Below are 20865 nucleotides of genomic sequence, written 5' to 3' on the forward strand. Positions count from 1 at the left end.
ATTAAATAAATATCCTCTGAATATCCTCTGAATCAATCTTCTAAATATCATCTGACATAACTTCGTTATTATCTATTAAGTTCAACTCGTTATTCTGTTGACTTTAATTTGCGTGACTACTTCCTGATTATCATTCAAGATCTCTTCTGACCGATCTTTTCTACAGCGGCAGATTATATATTATTACCTTATACTTTACTAATTGAAAGACTCAGTCTCTTTCTCTATTTTCTATCTCTATACTTCTTGCGCGATAATCAAAATCTTTAACAGTTCCTACTATCCCTATGTTGCTAGCCGTAAGGGTTTTGAAAGACACAATGTCGCCCTTTAGACTTGGTGGAAACTGGCATCAGTCATACTATGAGACTGATTGCTTGTTGTGTGCTTGAACTCCCTTATCTGGTGTTCCATCTTACACGAGTACAGTTGTAACAATAGCCTTTAGTTTTGACCCTTTAATCAATCCATGTTGTATAAATATCAAAACAAACTGCCAAAACTATCCAGTATTTCGACACTATCGGAATAAATTGCTGCTCGTCTGTATTGCTCATCTGGATAGTTTACAATGAAACAAGCTGTGATTTTTATAATTTCGCTGCTGGCAGCCATGTCGTCGGCTATAGTCGTATCAACTTCTGAAAGTCCAGCTCCAACATTCGAACCATCACCATCACCATCGACATCAGGCTCAACATCAGGTTCACATCCACCTTCAGCTCCAGCACTATTATTTCGACCCCATAGTGATACTCGTGTCGCTAGTCTGTTTTCACGCTATAATATACTTTTGGGACAATACAATTCGAAAGTCGCTGAATGCAAAGTTTTAAAACAGGATTGTGAAGACCTCGACAGCATCGCACGTATACAAACACTTACACATACTCTGACTCTAGATAAATGCAACCGTGATAAAGGCTCATCAAAAAAAATGCGATTAAAGGCCACCTCCAACTGTATGAAAGAAAATTTAAAAAAGGCCAAGGATGTGTATCTTCAATCCCTTGCGAAAAAAATCCATATATGTGGTGAAGTCAGTCGACTCAAAGCAAGAATGAACGAGGTCGAGGCTAAAGTTCAAAACTTGCTATTCAATAATCAACAATAGCTTGATTAAATATCAAACTGTTACCAATCTGCATACAATTAAAACAATAAAGTTTGGAATCATGATATATGTGTATTGTTTGTAGGTGCACATTGTACAACAGTGAATGCAATGGATTGTCATTGGCTGTTGTTTTGAACCATTTTATCAACAAATGCAACTGCTTATGACATGCAATAGATTTGGATGATATACCAACAAAAAATGAACATAAACTGGTTTACCGAGTATGTTGTATACAACAATTGCTTTTATACATGTTTGATATGGATCATTCAGCTGGGACCATTGCATTGTTAATAATCGACTAGACTCATGGATGTGTATTTTAAGCTAGTTTGTATCATAATTATGACAGGATGTGTGATGAGATGATGCAGTGGACATATATACAACGTGTATTACAGTAAAAACATGAACTGATTGTTTGGACATGTATGGAGCAGAGCTGTTGTAACATCCAAGCGACTATACTAAACATGTTGAAAAGCATCAAATGGCAGTAGGTTGATCACCAAGAAACAATGCTACAAGTCTGAAATGCAACATGATGACTATTTATCAACGTAATATTGATTGTCTGGTATTTACACTGTAAATCAATATCAAGTGGGTTCCAATTACGATTTTACTGATCATGATGGATAATGTTTGGCAAGTCAAAGATATGGACATGTGGATGTGGATGCTAATCACCATTGAATCAAACCACTGCATGTTTTGTTGCACAGTAAATACTATATTGAACAAGTCCAAATCCAAGTGTTTGTAATGATAGAGGTTGGTGATGAGTTACACTTGTGATTGAAACCTGATTGGTATTGCATGTCATGTGTCAATACGACATGTCAAGCAGTATCATATCGACACGATCCACACATGCATGTCAGCATCATCAATGTGTACAACTATGCAATATACAATCAACTGTATTGTATCGTATTGGAAACACAAGTGTCGATGTACACTATGATACCATGTCAACCAAGACTGGAGTAATCAGATACAATGCATGTAAATCCAAATTTATTGCAAATTAAGCCAGAATGACAATTGAATCGGTTGAAACCAATCCAGATTGACATTCAAATCAATGGTTCGCGATCTTCATCTCCGGGTCGCTGAAACAATGATCCAGCATTACCCACAAGCCTGGAAAACACATTTCGTCTATTGGAAGGAACTCTCTGTCCAAGGGATCCAGATGGTCTACTTGATGATGGTTGCGGATCTTGATGTTGTTGATCACCACTAGGGGTTTGACCAAGAGACTTATTGCGTCCTGATGATTGTCCTTTACTAGCTAATTCGCCAAGGTAACCTTTAACGGAAGAATGTGTGATGATGAGAAAAAATCTCTGATTAAATGATCTAAGATCCCAACTTCCAAAAACGAGCACCACAAGCTTTATGCTGATGAGTTCCAGTTTAGAAACAATACCCCTATATTTAGACTCGCACTCCTTGCGACTTTTTTTAAGATTGGCAAGTTTGGCTTTTTGGGCTTCAAAATTAGACTCATTCTCCTGAATTTCACCATCATATTCTGAACCGCCACTATTTCCTCGAGATTTATGTTTCAAAGCTTTAATCTTTTTTTTCAAGCGCTTTACCAGTTTCTTTTGATCTTCATATTGAAATCTTAACGAGTCGCATATTTTTTTTTGTTCAATGCGATCATGCTTTGTTTTCTCGTATTTGTCGAGCAAATCCTTGATGATGTCTGGAAGTGGATTAAGACCACCTAAGCCTATACCGTTTGGATTAGGAGTTGGAAAGGTTCTAGCTTCAACATATGTAGTTGCACTGGGAATGAAAGTTGAAGTGCTAGTTTCAACATCTGTACTTTCACTGGGTTTAACTGGATTGGCAATAGTAACCGAGCAAGCAAACAGGATTGATGACAATACAGCAACTGCGAGTTTCATTTTACTGTTTTGGTTGAGCAAGTTGTAATGTCGTTTAACAAGTCGGTTTTGAACTATACTTATATCCATTATCGAGTGGTGATAGTAAAAGCATATCCCTTGAATGACCGTCCTAAGGAGCTTGTGTTGCCAGGGTTGAATGGTGATTTGCTATCAGCGTCAAACTTTGAAGAGTCTCCCTTTGTATGTTGACCTATAACCTTGGCTGAGCTGCTATCTGACCATACGCTTGAATATCATATGGTTGATTATAAAGCTTTGCCCTAAAAATGGCTATGATCAAGGGTTAGGGTCAAGAAATGAGCATAAACCAAAACTGGAATGAGTTGACACTCGGATATGTCAGAATATTTCGAGCTTCGTGATTTGTTTTGTATGTAGAATAGTAAAAAATGTAAAGTAGATAAAGTATAATCTGTAACTGTTAGTAGTTATCAGAAGAGAACAAATCAGAAGTTCAAGAGGAAGTTGCACTTGAAATCAAAATCAACAGACTTAGTCTTTTCAACCGTAGTGAAAAGGGTTTGATAAGGTAGTTAGAAAGATGAAATAGTTTGAAGAGTTATTTATTGATAAGAGTAAGCATTCTAGCTTTTATAGTAGTTGATTGTTTGTGTCTTGTGATACGAACAATTAACCCGTTTGATGATGAGAGGTTGTAAATGAAAGTTACAACCAATAGTGTTGATTTCTGGAGTTAGTAAATTTAATAATGGCATCGTCTACCCGTTTATAGAGAGCTCGAGTCCTAGAAATGAGTGTAATGGAGTTACTGTGCACATGGATTTTTTTGGTGATGAAAGGATTTAACTTGTGTTTAAGTTGGCGCTTTTTAGAACTAGCTTTGCCACAGGTTACCGCTTAAGAGTATCTGTCTGGATATTCCAACAATAACAATATCATGAAAATGATTGGATCAACGGTGAATATTGATGTTAAACTCGTCAAAGTCAAGTTGCGGTTTACAAAACGTATACAAGGATTCAGGAGTCGAGTTGAAGCAACAAAGGCGTACAAGCAACTGATTCAACTACAAATAGAGCATTGGAATCAAGCAAGCAAGTTAAAGCGACAGTTTAATAGACATATCAACAAACATCCTTTCCACCCAAAATACAAAACAATACAGTGCAAGACACATGTTCACCAATGTGGAAGAGTCGATGCAAAATATACCGAAAAAATCACCAATCAAACATTGGATATTGGCTTGATATTCAATTTGGGTATATGCTGCAAAATGTAGATACTGAAAAGACAATTCAATTTAATATTTCAGATAATACATTATTGTTTAATGGTAACAATCAATCCATGATTAATATGGATATTGACATTATTTTGGATCTGATTGACGAAAATAATATTATTGAATGCATGAAACGTCATAATTCAAAGTATATTGTTGAAAGTATCTATGAATATGCTATTCTTGCAAGTAACACTGGTTGTTATCATGTCATTGATGTATATGGAACAAACCGTGTCAATGTATCAATCAACAATCCAGTAATTGTTGATGTAATACCCAACACAATATACAATCAATGATATGGTTGTTGACCCATTCACAATACTCGACAAATATCAACATATCAGAAAGTTTAAATTTATTCAAAATCAAATTGGTTGGCAAGTCATCAATCTGAATCTGATTCCGGCTCTTGAAATCTCAAACCATGCTCTTTCATAAAATCCTTCAATCGTTGTCTGAAATTATATACTCTTTTGCTTGCCTTTTCATACTCTTGTTTCAATATCTTTTCAACCTTTGGATTGTACGTTGATCCAGATATATCTTCTCCCATTGCTAACGCTGACCATTGTTCCAATCCAAGGTCTGTATGATCATTATATTCTTGGCGTTTTTTCTTTTGTATTTTTTTAGACGCTACAAGCCCTTGCTTTAGACCATCAAGGGTTTCCTGATATTTTTGGCTTAATATAATCACTCGATTTGAAGCAGTATTTGAAGACTCGCCTTGTCCCATTGAATGTTGCTGGTCTTGACTGGAAGTACTTGGAATGGGTTGATCAATCGGTTGTTTCCGACTTTGTTTTGGAGCACTTGGACTGGGTTCATTAGTTGAGCCAGACGCTTGGCTAAAAATGCTTGGACTGATTTCATTGATTGGCCGTTTCCGACTTCGTTTGGAAGTACTCGGACCGGGTTGATCCATTGATTGTTGTTGCTGACTTTGTTTGGAAGCGTTTGGATCAACTTCATCCATTATACGTTTTCGGCCTTGTTTGAAAGTACTTGGACCAGTTATAGTTGCAGTCGGTTGTTGACCTTGAGTGGGAATATTTGGATTAGGTTGATCCATTGGTTGTTGCCGGATTCGGCCGGGAAGGCTTAAATCCACTGGTTCTTCCTGATATTCATTGGAAGTGTCTGGATTAGGTTCATCAGTTGGGCTGGACAATTGACTAGAAGTGACTGATGTGTGGGCTGAACCATTATTATCAGTCGGTATCAGTATTGCATTAGCGGTTGCTGCTGCAGTCAGTACAAATAGAATATCAACCAATTTCATCAGACTGGTCGATGGGTTTAAACGATTAATACAAAAGTAGAGTGTTGAAACTGATGTCGATTAAAATATTGAACGTAATCGATTGTATTTGTATGTTTTTGTATAGCAAACCAACCCTTTTAGTTTAACCAACAACACAGGGCTATTAGATTGCTTGTAGTGGGCCAATATCAAACTAGACAGTATGCTGCTCCCTATTCACAATATCATATTGATCAATTTGATGATCGTGTCGATTGAATTATGCTTTTACGACCCTTTGATCAGGTATATTGAAAAGCACCCTTCATGAGTGTGTTGTGTGGCCGCAAACGCTTTGATTTACAACCGTATTCATGTCAAATGGTTCACTTTGATATTCATCCAACAATGTCTGTATTCTGCATTGCAACATACAATGATTACTGCACATTGACTGCATTACTTGTTTGATATACAACGACTATCATATGGCACACAATCAGACTATAGTGTTGAATCTACACATTGTGCACTCTTAGTAATCATACATTGTTCGATCACCAAGTTTGAACCCACATTCATGTATTGTGTTTGACTGTCGATATTGTCAATACAACTCTGTACACATTTGTTGTGTTCATCACCATCCAACCCAATCTCACCATTTCAATCAATCTTGGTCAATGTTGATGATTTACACGCTAATTCATTATCCAATCTTGTCTGACATTATTATTGGCTTTAATCACGTTTGGTTTGTACAACTGCCATGAGTTGTACTACCATTATCATCGTGTATCTAAACACCAAACATTCCAATACATCAATAATACCACAGTGTAAACAGTAATACAGTTGATCAGTATTGTGACAAGACTTTTCATTCAAGTTTGTATTTGAAAATACTCGATGGTTTAATCACCACACACTGTTTGTAATGCAATTGTCATTGATTTCATTTCATTCCACTCCAGTCCATCTGATTTATGATGATGTTTAGTAATCCATTACCATGTGTTGTAGTAAACTAGTTTGTTTATTGAACCAAATCCACAACGATCACATTCAGAATATTAATTTACAGTATTTCTAAATGCATGTTTGATAACAATCCAATTTTGTTACAAAAAACTGATCAAAACAATACTAAAATGGAACAACTCGTTTGTGTGTTTGACAACAATCCAAACATGAACAATTCTTGGCAATTGTTGGACATTCGCATGAATGAAATTGTCAAATCAAAATTCAACTTTACTAATTTTATCAAACATGAAGTTGGATGATGTTATGAAAGAGTTGATTCAACACCTGGAAGATTTGAAACTGTTAACAACGGATGCTCAACTATACAAGGCTGATGAAATATGGGATAAACTGCATGTATTGATACTGGAGTTGGAAGAACAGAATCGAAGTAAGTTTAATAGCCATTGTATTATTGATGAATTCAAGCCATTGCTGACTTTGTGTTGGTTTGAAGTGACAGGATCTACAGATGTAGTGCATCGTTTACAGAGTATTGAACTGCAAGATATCATAACCAAGTATTTGGAGTATAATCGACCCAGTTTACAGGTATTCATATATTGTAACAATAATGGATTGTTCATGACTAAACTAATCAACATGTGTTGTGTAGATCAAAGTAATGAAGTTTACTACAGTGTTTTTGAGAATGGTGTACAGTAATAATGAGTTAAAAGTATCACATCAACTAAACAATCAACTTGTACAACTCATGCAATCACCAAACCGTCAAGTCAAAATAGCGGCAAGTCATGATTGATATTGATCAAATGATTGACACTCAACTCATCTAGTGTCAATATGCATATAGGCGATAAAAACATGTACAGAGCTGTTCAATCATGAGTATAACTGTGACGTTGAACCCATGGTTGATATGGTTACGATTCTGATCAAGAAATGCTCAGATTGGCAATTGGCCTGTTTTCGACCGTTTGTCATGATATTGACGATCAAAATGTATGTTTGCAATGATACAATATTGGATCAGTTTGGACAGTGTCTTGTCATGTCATGTTGATTGTATACTTGACATTGAACAATATCATTAGTTTGGCATCGTGGTATCAAGACTTGTTTCACGACTGGAATCATCCAGTGGTCTAGTTGCTGTTGGGTTTATCGAAAATCTTCAAACCATGTATCGGAATATTTGTCATCATGACCCAGTAAAAGCAGTGGAATGTGGTATCATTCCAGCACTGGTCAATACGCTCAGGTATGTGATGTTATGCATGAATGTGTGTCCAGTCATCACAGTTGGTAAATTTGACATGGTTGGATTGACATGACATGAATACAGCAACAACTCTGGGCTAAAAACACGCATAATCAAGATAGCTGGAACAATTGTATCTGGTATGCGCGACTTTCCTGTATCACTTGTACGATCGTTGGTTTTTGAGCAATTGACGATATCAATATATGGTGCCGATATACGTAACTGTTTGCGCTGGTCTAATAATGTCAACGACATGATTCAGAAATCTACAAACAAGGACGAGATGATCAAGGTGTTTTGAGAATATGGAATTGTAAAGCAACTCAACACTATTTTTTCACGTAGATATCTATGTTTGCATGATTCTGGTGCTGGTACTGTAAAACTACTCAAAACACTTGCTGATTTTGCCGACAATCATCCCGACAGTTCAATACGTACCGAGTTGGATCAAGGCGGGATGTTTGAAAATCTAACGGCTATTGTAAAATCGGATACTGCTAACTACATAAACAAAAGGATTACTGATCAGATCATTGAAACGTGTTTCCAGCATCGGGTTCAGACTGCTAGTTCGAGCATTCAGTCATACAACGACAATGCCGAAATTGATATGAAATCTGGAATGGCCGGGGAGGTACGTGGACAGGCACGCACACTTGTCGAGATGCGGTATATCCAGTATCTGCAATGTATACTTTGCAAACCCATGTGGTGGATCGATATCACAAACCAGCATATTGTGGAGCAATGGAGGGCTGACTCACTCGATCGGAATATATCACCATCAACATTTAATCTTGCATTGGAACAACTCGGGGTTTTTGTCAAGCAGCTTGTTTGTAGTGGCAGTGATGGATTTGGCACAATTGTACCAGGACCTGTTGAACTGACGTATATACTGGACAATGGCATACCTGACAATGTATATACGCGATTGATGACAAATGTATCGGATATTGAACATGGATCAAATCACAACACTGGTCAAATGGTGCAAATCTGATTGATGCATCAATGTACAGTGTTGTATATGGACAAACGATGATTGCACCACTGGATATACGACTCGAATACACCACAATGGTACCATGCGATATATTGCTATCGACTCGACTTGTTTCAGATGTGTCTATGATTGAAGGTAATCCCGAGTTTATATCACGCAAGTTCCAATGTCTTCCGAGTGAATTCCGTGTCGAACAGAATGGCAGTGTGACCATCAACTCATACATCAACAATCTGAATCCGATATGGCATCGAGACATGTACAAATGCATTGCCAAAATATTCAAATGTTTTGTCCCAATGTTTGAAAGTCTGTTCAGAACGATGGATCCAATGTTCAAGTATATTGATCTTCGTAATGGCATAAATGGATATGAATCACCAAGCCAGTCAGACTATGGTGGTATGGAATCAGACACTCGAGTCACTCGTCCCGTGTATGTACCAACACTTCCGGAACATTTTGAATCCAAATATGAACCAGCAGAGCCAGTATCACTGCGTGGTCGTAATCTGCAAGTCATTGTCAAACTCACCAACATTCAACTGACACCATCCAAACCTAAATACGACAAGGGAAACTGGCACATTGAAGGTCCAATTAACGAATCGATTATTGCAACTGGACTGTATTACTACGACGTGGAAAATATCACCACACCCAAACTCGATTTCCGCGAGGCTGTTAGTTGGTGTCATTATCAAGGAGCATCTGATATGTATTGGAAAGATGTGTGTGACATTGATCAAGAATCACCACGCAATCAGTATATAGGATCGCTTGAAGTATCAAATGGTCGATGTGTAGTTTATCCCAATCGATACCAACACAAAGAACAATCATTTGAACTTGCAGATTCAACTCAACCAGGACACTGCAAGATTCTGACATTTTTTGTAGTGAATCCATTTCGTCGGATTGTTTCGACTGCGCATGTGGCTCCACAACAACCACAATGGTACAACTCGAGTTTTGACAAGACACCCATACTGCCTGAACTGTGGAATGATGCCACGCAGTATATTCAAGGTGTTCAATCACCAGCTAAAGCCAAACACTATCGAGATGAATTGACAAGCGACCGAATTCAAATCATAACGGCATATAACGAATACAGATATGAGCTGGTATATGATCTTCATCGTTGGTGGTGAATTGTGAGGTTGTGATTTTACAACAATGATTTGCAATGCCAGTCGGATCTATACAATTGAATAAATTGAATCAATCATGTCAATCATGACAGTGATTGTTGATTATATTGACTGATTGTGTACAATTGATTGATACAAGTGATATGTATGCATCATTCGGTGTTGTTGAATCAGATCACTGCTTGATTCTGTCAATGTGATCAAATGGATTACTACAAAACTGTACATGCTCAAGTTGAATCAAGTATTGAATCGAGTATTGGATTGATATTTACACACAACCACAATTACAACAACAATTGCAATCAGCACAGTCTGAATATTAGACATTTGAACATCACATATCGAGTTGTGGATAAATGCGAGTTGGCATATTGGACTGTTTTTGTAGTTTATTAATGATTTGATTCACGACTATTTGAATTCAAGGCTCAATATGGATTACAACTGGATTGTCATTGTTTCCATTTGGAATGACAAATCTGTCAATGTGTTGATTGATTCCTAGTTCATTGATCAATCCGTCGATCAGTAATTGTCCAAATCAAAGTTGTATCCGAGTCGAGTTGTCAATCAGGATACCGTAACCTGACATCCAAACGATTATTCAAATGACTGTTGAAACCATCAATGATTGCCAGAATAAGCTTTATGATTCGACTGCAATAACCACCACAGTCATGGTCAGGTTAGTATGTTGATCCGTTTACAAAGTTCCAATACTGCAACAGATTCAACATACTCTTGAAAGTGCTGCACACCACATGGATCCAGCAAACCCACTGATGAATTGAACCAATCAATTGACCAATGACATGACTCGATATTGGACATCGAGTTGCACACAGTGGGTAAAAAGTCACCGACATGTTCAGATAGTCAAACCTTGACTACAGGTTGATATCATCACCCAACACACCAAATACAACACATAATCTGAACGACTACTGGATCATATTGTGGATATCAATCGACGGAGTTACTGGTTCCAAACAACCATGTACAATCATGTACAGTCATGTACAGTCATTACAGGACAATATGATACATTTCTGAATAGCATGTTGTAATCAACACGAGTGGAGTTGTGCAATATACTTGTCATGGTTTACAATGGTTTACAATGGTTTGATATGAACATGATGACTCGAACTCTATTCAGTCGGATCAACTCAACTACAATTGGTCGTGTATATTATGATTGACACGATCAATTGTAGTTGAACTCGAATACAGATTGACTGTTGAATCACAATGCGTGGTATTAGCAACATGATGTGCTATATAGTGGAATGTATACGCTAATCTGACATGTGTCATGTAGTGTGTATTCGATCAATATGGGTATTAGCAATCAACAAGTCATACGATGTTTGTGTTCGAGTGATGGAGTGGAGTGGAGTGGAATGAGTGCATCAATCCAGAATACGAATCAACCATGACATATGATCATAATGTGTGGTTGATACAACTATATAGTGACAATCGATGTTGATATAATAACACACAACATGCAATGCCAACACAACAGTTGCAAGTCATTGATCATCAATGTGGCATTGTGATTGCAACATGAACTATATTGTATTGATTCAGTTGATTGATTGAATTACTGGACAATGTGTAGTGATGACTGATCGTGTCGAGTTGAATGCAAAGCATTACTAAACCACATGTTGAATCATGTCAACCACAACACATATTGATAATCATCCAACAACTAAATATCAGCTCAGTTGCATTTAGCCCTATTTGACCTACACTTGACTATATTGTGGCACACTAACCCTTTTATGGTGGATAATTATACAATCGATCAATCGTATGGTGTTCAATGCATAGCCGAACAGCGGCTCAATCAAGATTATGGGTGATCATATAAAGGGATGTTCCTTAAACTTTGACGTCGATAGCAAGTCAACACCAACCCTGACAGCAACACTAGTTCCTTAGGACGATCATCCAGGGAACATGCTTTTAACACTATTCCCTGAACAACGAATATAAATACGATATAAACCCGACTTGTCAGATAACAATCATCCACAACTTGATCAAATCAATACAATGAAACTCGCAATCACCGTTTTATCATCAATTCTGGCCATCTGCTCAGTTACTGTCGCCAAACCAGTTAATCCCAGCGCGACTACAAGTGTTGAATCTAGCACTTCAACAGCTGTTCCCAGTGCACAAACCACAGGCTGGATTAATTTTGATCAACTTTCAGACGAGGGCATGAATTTGATCAAAGAATACGCACGAGTGAATAAACAGCATAATGAGGCAAAGGCAATGTGCGGCTCGACAGAATCCATAATAGTTTCTCAAGAAAAATTGGTAAAAGGACTAGCTAGCGAGCTTGGAGATTTGATGGATAAAACCCATAAAAGCAAGGATGGTTCAGAGTACGAGGAAGAAGTCAAAAAAGCCAATGCTCGGTTTGCAGAACAACATTACCTTCTTCTCCAGTTTGAAAAAAAGTGTATGGATTCCTACTGGGACAATTCTGGAATTCGCTCGCAGCTCACTAAAATCAAAAATGAACTCGTGAAGTTCCTGTTCGGGGAACATATTAGTGCAGAATTAGTCGAGGATTACATGCAACTTCTGGAATCGGACTTCATGTTTATGAAACTCGTCAAAGAATTTGAAGCTCTCGTATTAGACCGACAACTAGAACCCGAGCAACCCTCTACTAGTGGAATCCAGAGTCCACAACATCGTGGAAATTTGCCATCATCATCGAGTCAAACACCTACAGTTCAATCTACTAAAGCATCCTCCGGTAAACGTAAGGCTTCCAAACATCCTTCTGGTGGACAAAAATCTCGCAAATACTCTCGTGAGCAGAAAACCCCCAAATCATCCTATCCAAAAGGAACTCCTAAACGTAAGGATGGGTTTGAATTACTTTCAAATCCATCCGACTCTGAAGATTCGGATTGATTCAATTGATTTGAATGCTAATTTGAGCTAATTTCAACTGATTCAATTGGATTTTTGTTTGAATAAAATACAGTTATCACTTGACATTGTAACTGATCATTTTACACAGTCTTGGTTGGCATGATATCATAGTATGAATTGATGATGCTGACATGCATGTGTGTATTGTGATAATCATGATATTTGCAGCAGTATACCATATTACAACTGTTGATATCGTGCATCCAATATCGACATGATCATGCAGATATACAGTGATGGATTCCAACAATGCATACCATGATTGATACACTTGGATAATGTGTATTCAATCAATAACATGTATTACCAATACAATAGTATGCGTGAGCATCGTGTATTAAACAACTACGATACACACTCAACTGATCCAATACATGCACGGCTTGAACATATCACACAATGCAACATGGATACACTACATTAAAAATACATATAGTATCAGTTTGTCACTAATGAATTGTATTCAGTCGAGTTTATTGAGAGTCTGTTTGTGACTGTTGACAGTATCGTGGGTGTTTTCAGGTACGACTGCTTGATCAGCTGTAGTTGTTGATGATTAACACCAAGAATCCCGATGTACATCATATCAACTATAAATAATCAGGATAATCATTCATGCAACATATAACCGATTTTATTGATATATCTGTTTAGTTTTCAAATTTTCTTGTAACCAAACTTTAGCCGCTTGGTACCACGGAGAGTACTACCAAGTCGCAACGATCTCCTAAGAGTAGATCTGCCATCTGAACTTGAAGTACTTGGTTGTTCAGGCAATCTAACACTATGCATCAAATTCATGATCAGTATCAATATATCAATCGACACATCCACACATCAATACCAAACAACTTACTGTGATGATGACCAGAGCACTTGATCACTGTTTGAAATAGTAGGATATCCATCAGTCGCGACTTCGCATCCACATCCAGGACCAAACCCAATGCGTTTATGTACTCGATCAAATGTCAATATAAGTCGGGTCATAAATGATATAGCAAGAACTGCTCTGTCATTTGAGCCAACTCTTATAGCAAACACAACTATAATCCAACATGTATGTCAGTCAGGTTAATCAAACGGCACATATTGCATACAATTGTCAAATATTTACATTTTTCAGAATCATATCTCTGCATATAGTCTCTAGGACCCAGTTTGATCTCTACAACGGAGTTGCGATTGTCATCAGTTACGGGGTTTTCAGAAAACATTGTAATTGAAAACGACGGCAGCTTTTCCCACTTGATATTGTAGTTGGATGTGGGCACTAGATAATGTTTCAAAAATATGCCATCAATTTCTTCCGGATTGAGCTTGCGCTTGTGTTCGGATTTAGTCTTTCTGACAGTAATCGCACCACTATCAACAATAGCATCAACCAACGCTTTCACTACTACTCTAGGGAAATGCATAAATGTACAACATGTATGTATAACCGAGTACAAAGTATGTCCATGCTTTACTTTTTTTTGGAATTCATCGGGTAGATCCACTTTTTTGCCATTGACTAGTATACTCTTGATGTTGACAGTAAATTCATCATTTGATGGTGATTGTACCCATGCAACACTTGTTCCATCTGTTCCACATTTTGCAGTTACGTCCGTGTTTCCTATATTGATGAAGCTCTCTGAAGTCATGCCATAAGGACATAGTTGAAGACCAATCTCGTTATTGGGAATGGCACCATCATTATACAAAGCATCTATCGCAGGGACTCGTGAATGATGTTTTGACAACGAGGGATAGCCAAATCCAAATACTCCATCAAACCCTGGACTGATACCAACTATATCTGCCGATTGTTTTTCAACTGCTATTACTGGTAAATTGATGTCAGTTATCCTAGTACCCGGAATCGTCACAGCGGCTGTGGAACTAACTCCATTATACTTTTTGCCCCTGTACTTTATAGTAACGGGTTCCCCACTTGAAATACTTTGTATAGCCAAACCTACATCGTCATTTGAACTAGGAAGTGGTACAACTACATCAGAGAAATCTGATTCGACTCGTAAATTCAACTATTTTAAACAAGTGTGAGATTGATTCAACGTGGTGTAAATTGATATCAAACTACAATCCATGACATGATACATACATCAACTCCATCAACATTGGATTTGATTGTGTAACATTGTCCAGCATCACCACCCAATTCAACGGGTGATCGTTTTGACAGCCTATTGTTTGATTGGCCGGCACTTTCAAAAGGTGAATCTAATGAAACTCGAACTGCAGCAACCGCCTGTAACGCAAGTAGAATGCATTCTAGAGTAATCAACATTGTATAGAGTAGTGTGATGAAAATGGTTTGAATCTGATACATGACTGCCGTTTTATAACGACGGCAGCTTCAAGGGTGACAACAAGCAATCTCCAAACGGATATTTAAAAAACGCCAAATACACCCTGTAGGGTTAACAAACCCAGAAACACCTTGTAGGGTGAATCAATACACAAATATTGCTGTTGATGCATAATCAACCTCACTAGTATGCTGCATTAACATTTCCAATTGCGGTCATGTATCCAGTAACCAGATAGCGTCAGATCATTACCCTGATCATGGATATTTATCATCACAACTACAATCCATTACTATAGCATATACTGACACTGTATACCAAATGTTTGACTGATTGTTCAATCAGTCATGTTTGGGATCACCCGGACACAACAGCATCAAACAACCTGTTGTTGCAGTATTTCAAAACCATGACTTTTCCATTGGTATGACTGCACAGTCATTTTAGGTCAATGTAGACTGTATACATCAAACACTGCTGATTGTGTCACAACATGATCAACATCAAACTCGGAAATCTGTCGTTGATACACCGAATGAGTGACATTGTACTATAATTGAATTGGGGATTTACAGGTCGTTCAACAAACTGGCCGTGTCAACAGGTCAGATTGTCATCGTGGTACATGAACCATAATGGATGATCATGCCATTCAAATCAGCACACAATCTACTGGTATATGCAATACAACACCACCAATACAAATCAATACAAACCCAATCACAAACGTGGTGTTGAATCCAATGCATGCGAGTACTTTTAAACACATGATACACACTGATGGTGATGGTTGCTGACAGTCACATTGCAGTGTACATGTCCAATAGTGTCCACTGTCATGTCGATTGTTTCTATCCGTGACATCCAACTGTACTTGTATTCAATGTCTAACAAATACAACACAGTAAACTAGCCACGAGTATCCAAGAGTATGTCAATTGATGTAATCTACCAAAACAGCACGAGTGCAATACAGTTGGTGCAAGATAAAGTGCTTGATTTTACGTGAATATTACGAGTTTGCAAGTAAATATCAATTGGATTGCAATCGATGACAGTGTAAATTCTGCAACATCAGATTCGTGTTTATACATGACTGACAATGAACTAGATTGCAAACCATATCCAGACAGATTCAACCAACTGCTCAACTCCAACAGAAACCACACAGTTCTGCACTTTGTGGTCTCGAGTCCACTAACACAAACTTGTATCTTTGCATTCAAACTCAGATGGGCTTAAAACAAAAGTCAAGAAAACGACAACGAGCATTAGACAAAGTGTATGAGGTCGAGGCTATTGTTGATTTTAGAATCAATGAGGTGTGTGGGGTTGCTTTTACAGACAGTTCAACTGTTTCTACAACCTTGTCAATACATACTGCTGGTTATACTATTATGAATGGCAGTCTGCATATCAACCACACTGGACATTCGTCAATGATAAAGAACACATGTTGATGCTTATCATAGAGTGATGGCTGTATTGCTTCAACACATAACTTGTACAGCAGTACTACAATCACCCGAGTTTTATAAACTGGACTATTGACATCCTGCTTAAACACTCGACTCATTCTCGACAAGCATACCAACCCTTGCTTATTGCCTTTTGTTTCAGTCCATTTTACACCCCAATACAACTACTCTAACCTTCCAGCCTCTTTTTACTACGACTATTCGTTGTTGATATACATTATTGTCCGAATAGGGAAAAGAGCAATTCTTTATCAAATGGAAGGGTTATGCGTCTGTAGAAAACACCTGGGAATCAGCTGGTATGTTATTCCAATCTACAACACATGAACTCTATTAAACACGCCTTTTGTTCAAATGTCGCCAAGCAGATAATGTCTGCAGCCATGTAGTCTACTGCATGCTCAAATTGCTCATGACTATCCAATGATTTGAACATTGCACAGTTTTAATATCAATTGTTCCACAAGTATGCTCTTGCAGTGAATTTCACTGACATTGTTTATTTAATCACCTGTGCCATTGTGACGACATATAGATGTGGTAAATGTAAGTGTAGCATGCATTGTTGTACCAAATGAATGAGTAATCTAACCCGTTTTTGATCATTGGTTCAGGCACCGATATTAATAAAAAAGTTTTGGAATCAGCATCCAAAATTTAAAAATGCCACAAAATTGTCCGAATCTACCCATGAATTGGATACCAACACTGAATTACTCAAGGTGCCTGTAATACATCATACAGTGTTGTTTTTATGAATAGTATGCGTTTGAAACGAGTTTGGCTAATTCTAGTTTACTTGTCCATCAAAAATAACAGTCTCAAAAAAACACTCTTGGTTTGTACTGTTGTCTGCAACTTTTTGTGTTTGATATGATTTGTGATGGGCTTGATGGTTTCCGTGTATCCCGATATGCCCATGTCTAGTAAGACTAATGCATATACTATGCCAACCGTGTTTAGCTAAAAACAAGACTAAATCCCAAAAATCCAAACCAGGCAACAAAAGGAATTCAGAGTTGGATTCATTCACAAAACAGGATACTGTTGATACTGATGAACAAGGTACGCATCTACTGCAATATATTTGCCATTTTTGTCAACCCAACTCAAAGCGTGATCACTTGAAGACATATATCAAGAATATTGGCACTGATATAGTTTTTATTTGTATTGACTAAACTTGATTTTAAAAGACGACCTGAGCAAAGTCTATCATTCGATTGACTCGTTAAGTCGGGCTGTACTTGACAAAGCCTCGTGGGAAAACGATGTTGTAAATATCGAAACTATGGAAGCATCTGCCACAGGTGAAGATGATCTTGCTGTTTACATCAACTGGAAAAATGGCAAAAAGACGGTTGTATCCAGTAAAGTAGCCAATACCAAATGCCCACAAAAGGTGAATGGATTACTATTTGTATTTACCATTGTCTTGAACAGTGCGTTGGATAGGGTAGCGTGCTAATCTCTTGATCCTGTTTTAGATTATCAAATTTTACGAAAATCATATCAAGTTTGGATAAATACTGCAATGTTTTATAATTTGGCTATTCAACCAATGCAATGCAACGTTGACAGTACAATAGTGCTGTATTGACCATCAATTGTTTTGGTATTGCTGGATATACCTGGGCTGATTTTAACCCGAATATCTAATACACAATTAAAAATATATATTAAGCCAATTTACGAGTTTACTAGTAGCATATATGGACAGTTTGTTGGAATATCCAGACGGATACTCTTAAGCGGTAACCTGTGGCAAAGCTAGTTCTAAAAAAGCGCCAACTTAAACACAAGTTAAATCCTTTCATCACCAAAAATCCATGTGCACAGTAACTCCATTACACTCATTTCTAGGACTCGAGCTCTATAAACGGGTAGACGATGTTATTATTAAATTTACTAACTCCAGAAATCAACACTATTGGTTGTCACTTTCGTTTACAACCTCTCATCATTTAACGGGTTAATTGTTCGTATCACAAGACACAAACAATCAACTACTATAAAAGCTAGAATGCTTACTCTTATCAATAAACAACTCTTCAAACTATTTCATCTGTCCAACTACCTTATCAAACCCTTTTCACTACGGTTGAAAAGACTAAGTTTGCTGATCTTGATTTCAAGTGCAACTTCCTCTTGAACTTCTGATTTGTTCTCTTCTGATAACTACTAACAGTTACAGATTATACTTTACCTACTTTACTATACTACATTTTTAAAACAAATCAACGAAGCTCCTAATATTCTGACAGTCATGTGTGTTGATATCTGATTCGACCAACTGATCAATTTGACTGGTTTGACTCGTTCAAAAATGACGAGCCATCGATATACTTGCAGCAGCATATCATATTCCAACTGTTGATATCGTGCATCCAGTATCGATGCAATGTATCAACTCACTCGATATGGTTGGTATTGATCGTTGCAGCTGTCGAGTGCTGTTATTGGCCATGCATGTACCAGTTGTATGTGATTGACATTGACCATCATAACATGTATTCAAGTACAACATACATTGTGACATGTGTGATTGACTATAACTGGTGTGGACTGCAATTGATTGTGCACGGTAGTTTGATATTGTTCGATACTCGGATCATTCAAGTTTGTATTCCTGGTTGTATTCATGACTGGATATTTGATTGGATACTTGACATGACTGGTCATATATGATTTGCACAACAGTCTGGATTGTACAATGATCACTGTTCAGATATACATGTCAAGTGCGTGTATAACCAGGTTGACGATTAATGCAACTGGTGTGTATTGTATGTATTGTGTGCATATACATGTATGGCTTGATCACTCGACATATAGACCGACACGATAATCAGATCGACAATCAATTCGACAACCACCATCACAACCAGGTTGTATGTGGATCATGTTGTAATGTCGAGTGACTGGATACCAGCTCAGTTGCATATAACCCTGCTTGATCTGCACTTGACTATATTGTGGCACATTGACCCTTTAGGGTGGATAAGGGCGGATAGCTACACAATCAACCATATTATATTTGAATACATGATCAAGCAGCGGCTCAATCAAGGCTACAGATTACCATAAGGGGATATCCCTTCAAAGTTACAATGTCACCGAATAGTAAAGCACCATCAACCCTAACAACACAAATCCTTTAGGACGACTACCCAACATGCTTTTAATAGTTTCACTCGACGAATATAAATATGGTCCAAAACTAGCCTGTCAAATAACAACCATTACAACTTGTTTGATCAAACCAATACAATGAAACTAGCAATTGCTTTGTCGTCAATCCTGCTTGTTTGCTCTGTTACTACAGCTAACCCAGTCAATCCCAGTGCAACTACAAGCGCTGAACCTAGTTCTTCTACAGCTGCTTTTACTACAACCACAGATTCCTACTCTAATTTTTTGCCAGCTTCTAGTGTACAGGCTATAAATTCAGTTGATCTTAGTAAACTTTCAGATGATGATAAAAGTTTGATGGGAAAATATCTAGAAACGAGTGAAAATCATAAAAAGATGAAGGAAACGCAGAGGCCAGCAGAATCTAAAATTTTTGATCAAAAAGCATTGATAGAACGTCTGGATGAAAAACATACGAAACTATTGGGTAAATCTCACAACAACGGTGGTTTCGTGTACGAGATTAGAGCCAAGAGGATTAAATCAAGACTCGATAAGCAAAAGAAGATTCTTTTGAAACTTGAAAAAGGAGTATCAGAGTCTCAATTTCAAGATTTTGGATTATGATTGGGAATTGGATGTTATCAGAGAAGAGCTCACAAAGCGCCTGTTTGGAGATGATCTGGATCAATCATCAATTGATTCTTACATAGCGTTTATAAAATTTAATCCCAGATTTATTGAAAGCATCTACAGCTCTCTTAATCGCACACCAGGCCAGCAGCCAGGAACCGAGCAAGCCTCTACTAGTGGAACCCAGAATCAATCACAATATCGTGAAAATCCATCATCCAGTACACATGAAGCTCCCAAATCTTCTCGTCCACAAAAAAAGTCTCGTTCTCATGCAAAGAAAGCTTATACCAAAATTAAGAGTGGACTTGGATCAGGTCCGAATCAAGACAATACAGATCGCGAACCATTGATTTGAACTCATTCCAACTGATTCAATTGGA

The 20865-nt window shown here is 37.6% G+C and overlaps 10 protein-coding genes across 10 annotated transcripts; 7 read left to right on the forward strand and 3 right to left on the reverse strand.

Annotated features, from left to right (window-relative positions):
* Positions 1 to 571: 571 nt before the first annotated feature.
* Positions 572 to 1114, forward strand: BATDEDRAFT_27787 (uncharacterized protein; the record flags this gene model as incomplete). The annotated part of the gene is made up of 1 exon (XM_006682098.1): positions 572 to 1114. One exon carries the CDS (start codon positions 572 to 574, stop codon positions 1112 to 1114), a length of 543 nt encoding a protein of 180 aa, XP_006682161.1.
* Positions 1115 to 2199: 1085 nt separating this feature from the next.
* Positions 2200 to 3111, reverse strand: BATDEDRAFT_92022 (uncharacterized protein; the record flags this gene model as incomplete). Its single annotated transcript, XM_006682230.1, has 1 exon — positions 2200 to 3111. The coding sequence occupies one exon, from the start codon at positions 3109 to 3111 to the stop codon at positions 2200 to 2202; it is 912 nt and encodes a 303-aa protein (XP_006682293.1).
* An 832-nt stretch (positions 3112 to 3943) lies between these two features.
* On the forward strand, positions 3944 to 4593 carry BATDEDRAFT_27789 (uncharacterized protein; the record flags this gene model as incomplete). The annotated part of the gene is made up of 2 exons (XM_006682099.1): positions 3944 to 4268; positions 4289 to 4593. 2 exons carry the CDS (start codon positions 3944 to 3946, stop codon positions 4591 to 4593), a joined length of 630 nt encoding a protein of 209 aa, XP_006682162.1.
* Positions 4594 to 4682: 89 nt separating this feature from the next.
* On the reverse strand, positions 4683 to 5369 carry BATDEDRAFT_92021 (uncharacterized protein; the record flags this gene model as incomplete). The annotated part of the gene is made up of 1 exon (XM_006682231.1): positions 4683 to 5369. One exon carries the CDS (start codon positions 5367 to 5369, stop codon positions 4683 to 4685), a length of 687 nt encoding a protein of 228 aa, XP_006682294.1.
* Positions 5370 to 6812: 1443 nt separating this feature from the next.
* On the forward strand, positions 6813 to 7232 carry BATDEDRAFT_92034 (uncharacterized protein; the record flags this gene model as incomplete). The annotated part of the gene is made up of 2 exons (XM_006682191.1): positions 6813 to 6957; positions 7183 to 7232. 2 exons carry the CDS (start codon positions 6813 to 6815, stop codon positions 7230 to 7232), a joined length of 195 nt encoding a protein of 64 aa, XP_006682254.1.
* A 1729-nt stretch (positions 7233 to 8961) lies between these two features.
* On the forward strand, positions 8962 to 9771 carry BATDEDRAFT_3924 (uncharacterized protein; the record flags this gene model as incomplete). The annotated part of the gene is made up of 1 exon (XM_006682052.1): positions 8962 to 9771. A coding segment is annotated over one exon (810 nt), but the record flags the coding sequence as incomplete, so codon positions are not given.
* Positions 9772 to 12021: 2250 nt separating this feature from the next.
* BATDEDRAFT_92036 (uncharacterized protein) lies at positions 12022 to 12903 on the forward strand (the record flags this gene model as incomplete). Its single annotated transcript, XM_006682192.1, has 1 exon — positions 12022 to 12903. One exon carries the CDS (start codon positions 12022 to 12024, stop codon positions 12901 to 12903), a length of 882 nt encoding a protein of 293 aa, XP_006682255.1.
* Positions 12904 to 13581: 678 nt separating this feature from the next.
* On the reverse strand, positions 13582 to 15217 carry BATDEDRAFT_92020 (uncharacterized protein; the record flags this gene model as incomplete). The annotated part of the gene is made up of 4 exons (XM_006682232.1): positions 13582 to 13708; positions 13781 to 13970; positions 14042 to 14954; positions 15032 to 15217. 4 exons carry the CDS (start codon positions 15215 to 15217, stop codon positions 13582 to 13584), a joined length of 1416 nt encoding a protein of 471 aa, XP_006682295.1.
* Positions 15218 to 16471: 1254 nt separating this feature from the next.
* BATDEDRAFT_92037 (uncharacterized protein) lies at positions 16472 to 18243 on the forward strand (the record flags this gene model as incomplete). Its single annotated transcript, XM_006682193.1, has 5 exons — positions 16472 to 16561; positions 16950 to 17016; positions 17681 to 17782; positions 17914 to 18119; positions 18205 to 18243. The coding sequence occupies 5 exons, from the start codon at positions 16472 to 16474 to the stop codon at positions 18241 to 18243; spliced, it is 504 nt and encodes a 167-aa protein (XP_006682256.1).
* Positions 18244 to 19987: 1744 nt separating this feature from the next.
* On the forward strand, positions 19988 to 20840 carry BATDEDRAFT_92038 (uncharacterized protein; the record flags this gene model as incomplete). Its single annotated transcript, XM_006682194.1, has 2 exons — positions 19988 to 20364; positions 20498 to 20840. The coding sequence occupies 2 exons, from the start codon at positions 19988 to 19990 to the stop codon at positions 20838 to 20840; spliced, it is 720 nt and encodes a 239-aa protein (XP_006682257.1).
* Positions 20841 to 20865: the final 25 nt, after the last annotated feature.

The sequence above is a fragment of the Batrachochytrium dendrobatidis genome (assembly GCF_000203795.2).
Source record: "Batrachochytrium dendrobatidis JAM81 unplaced genomic scaffold BATDEscaffold_15, whole genome shotgun sequence".
Classification (NCBI taxonomy): Eukaryota; Fungi; Chytridiomycota; class Chytridiomycetes; order Rhizophydiales; genus Batrachochytrium; species Batrachochytrium dendrobatidis.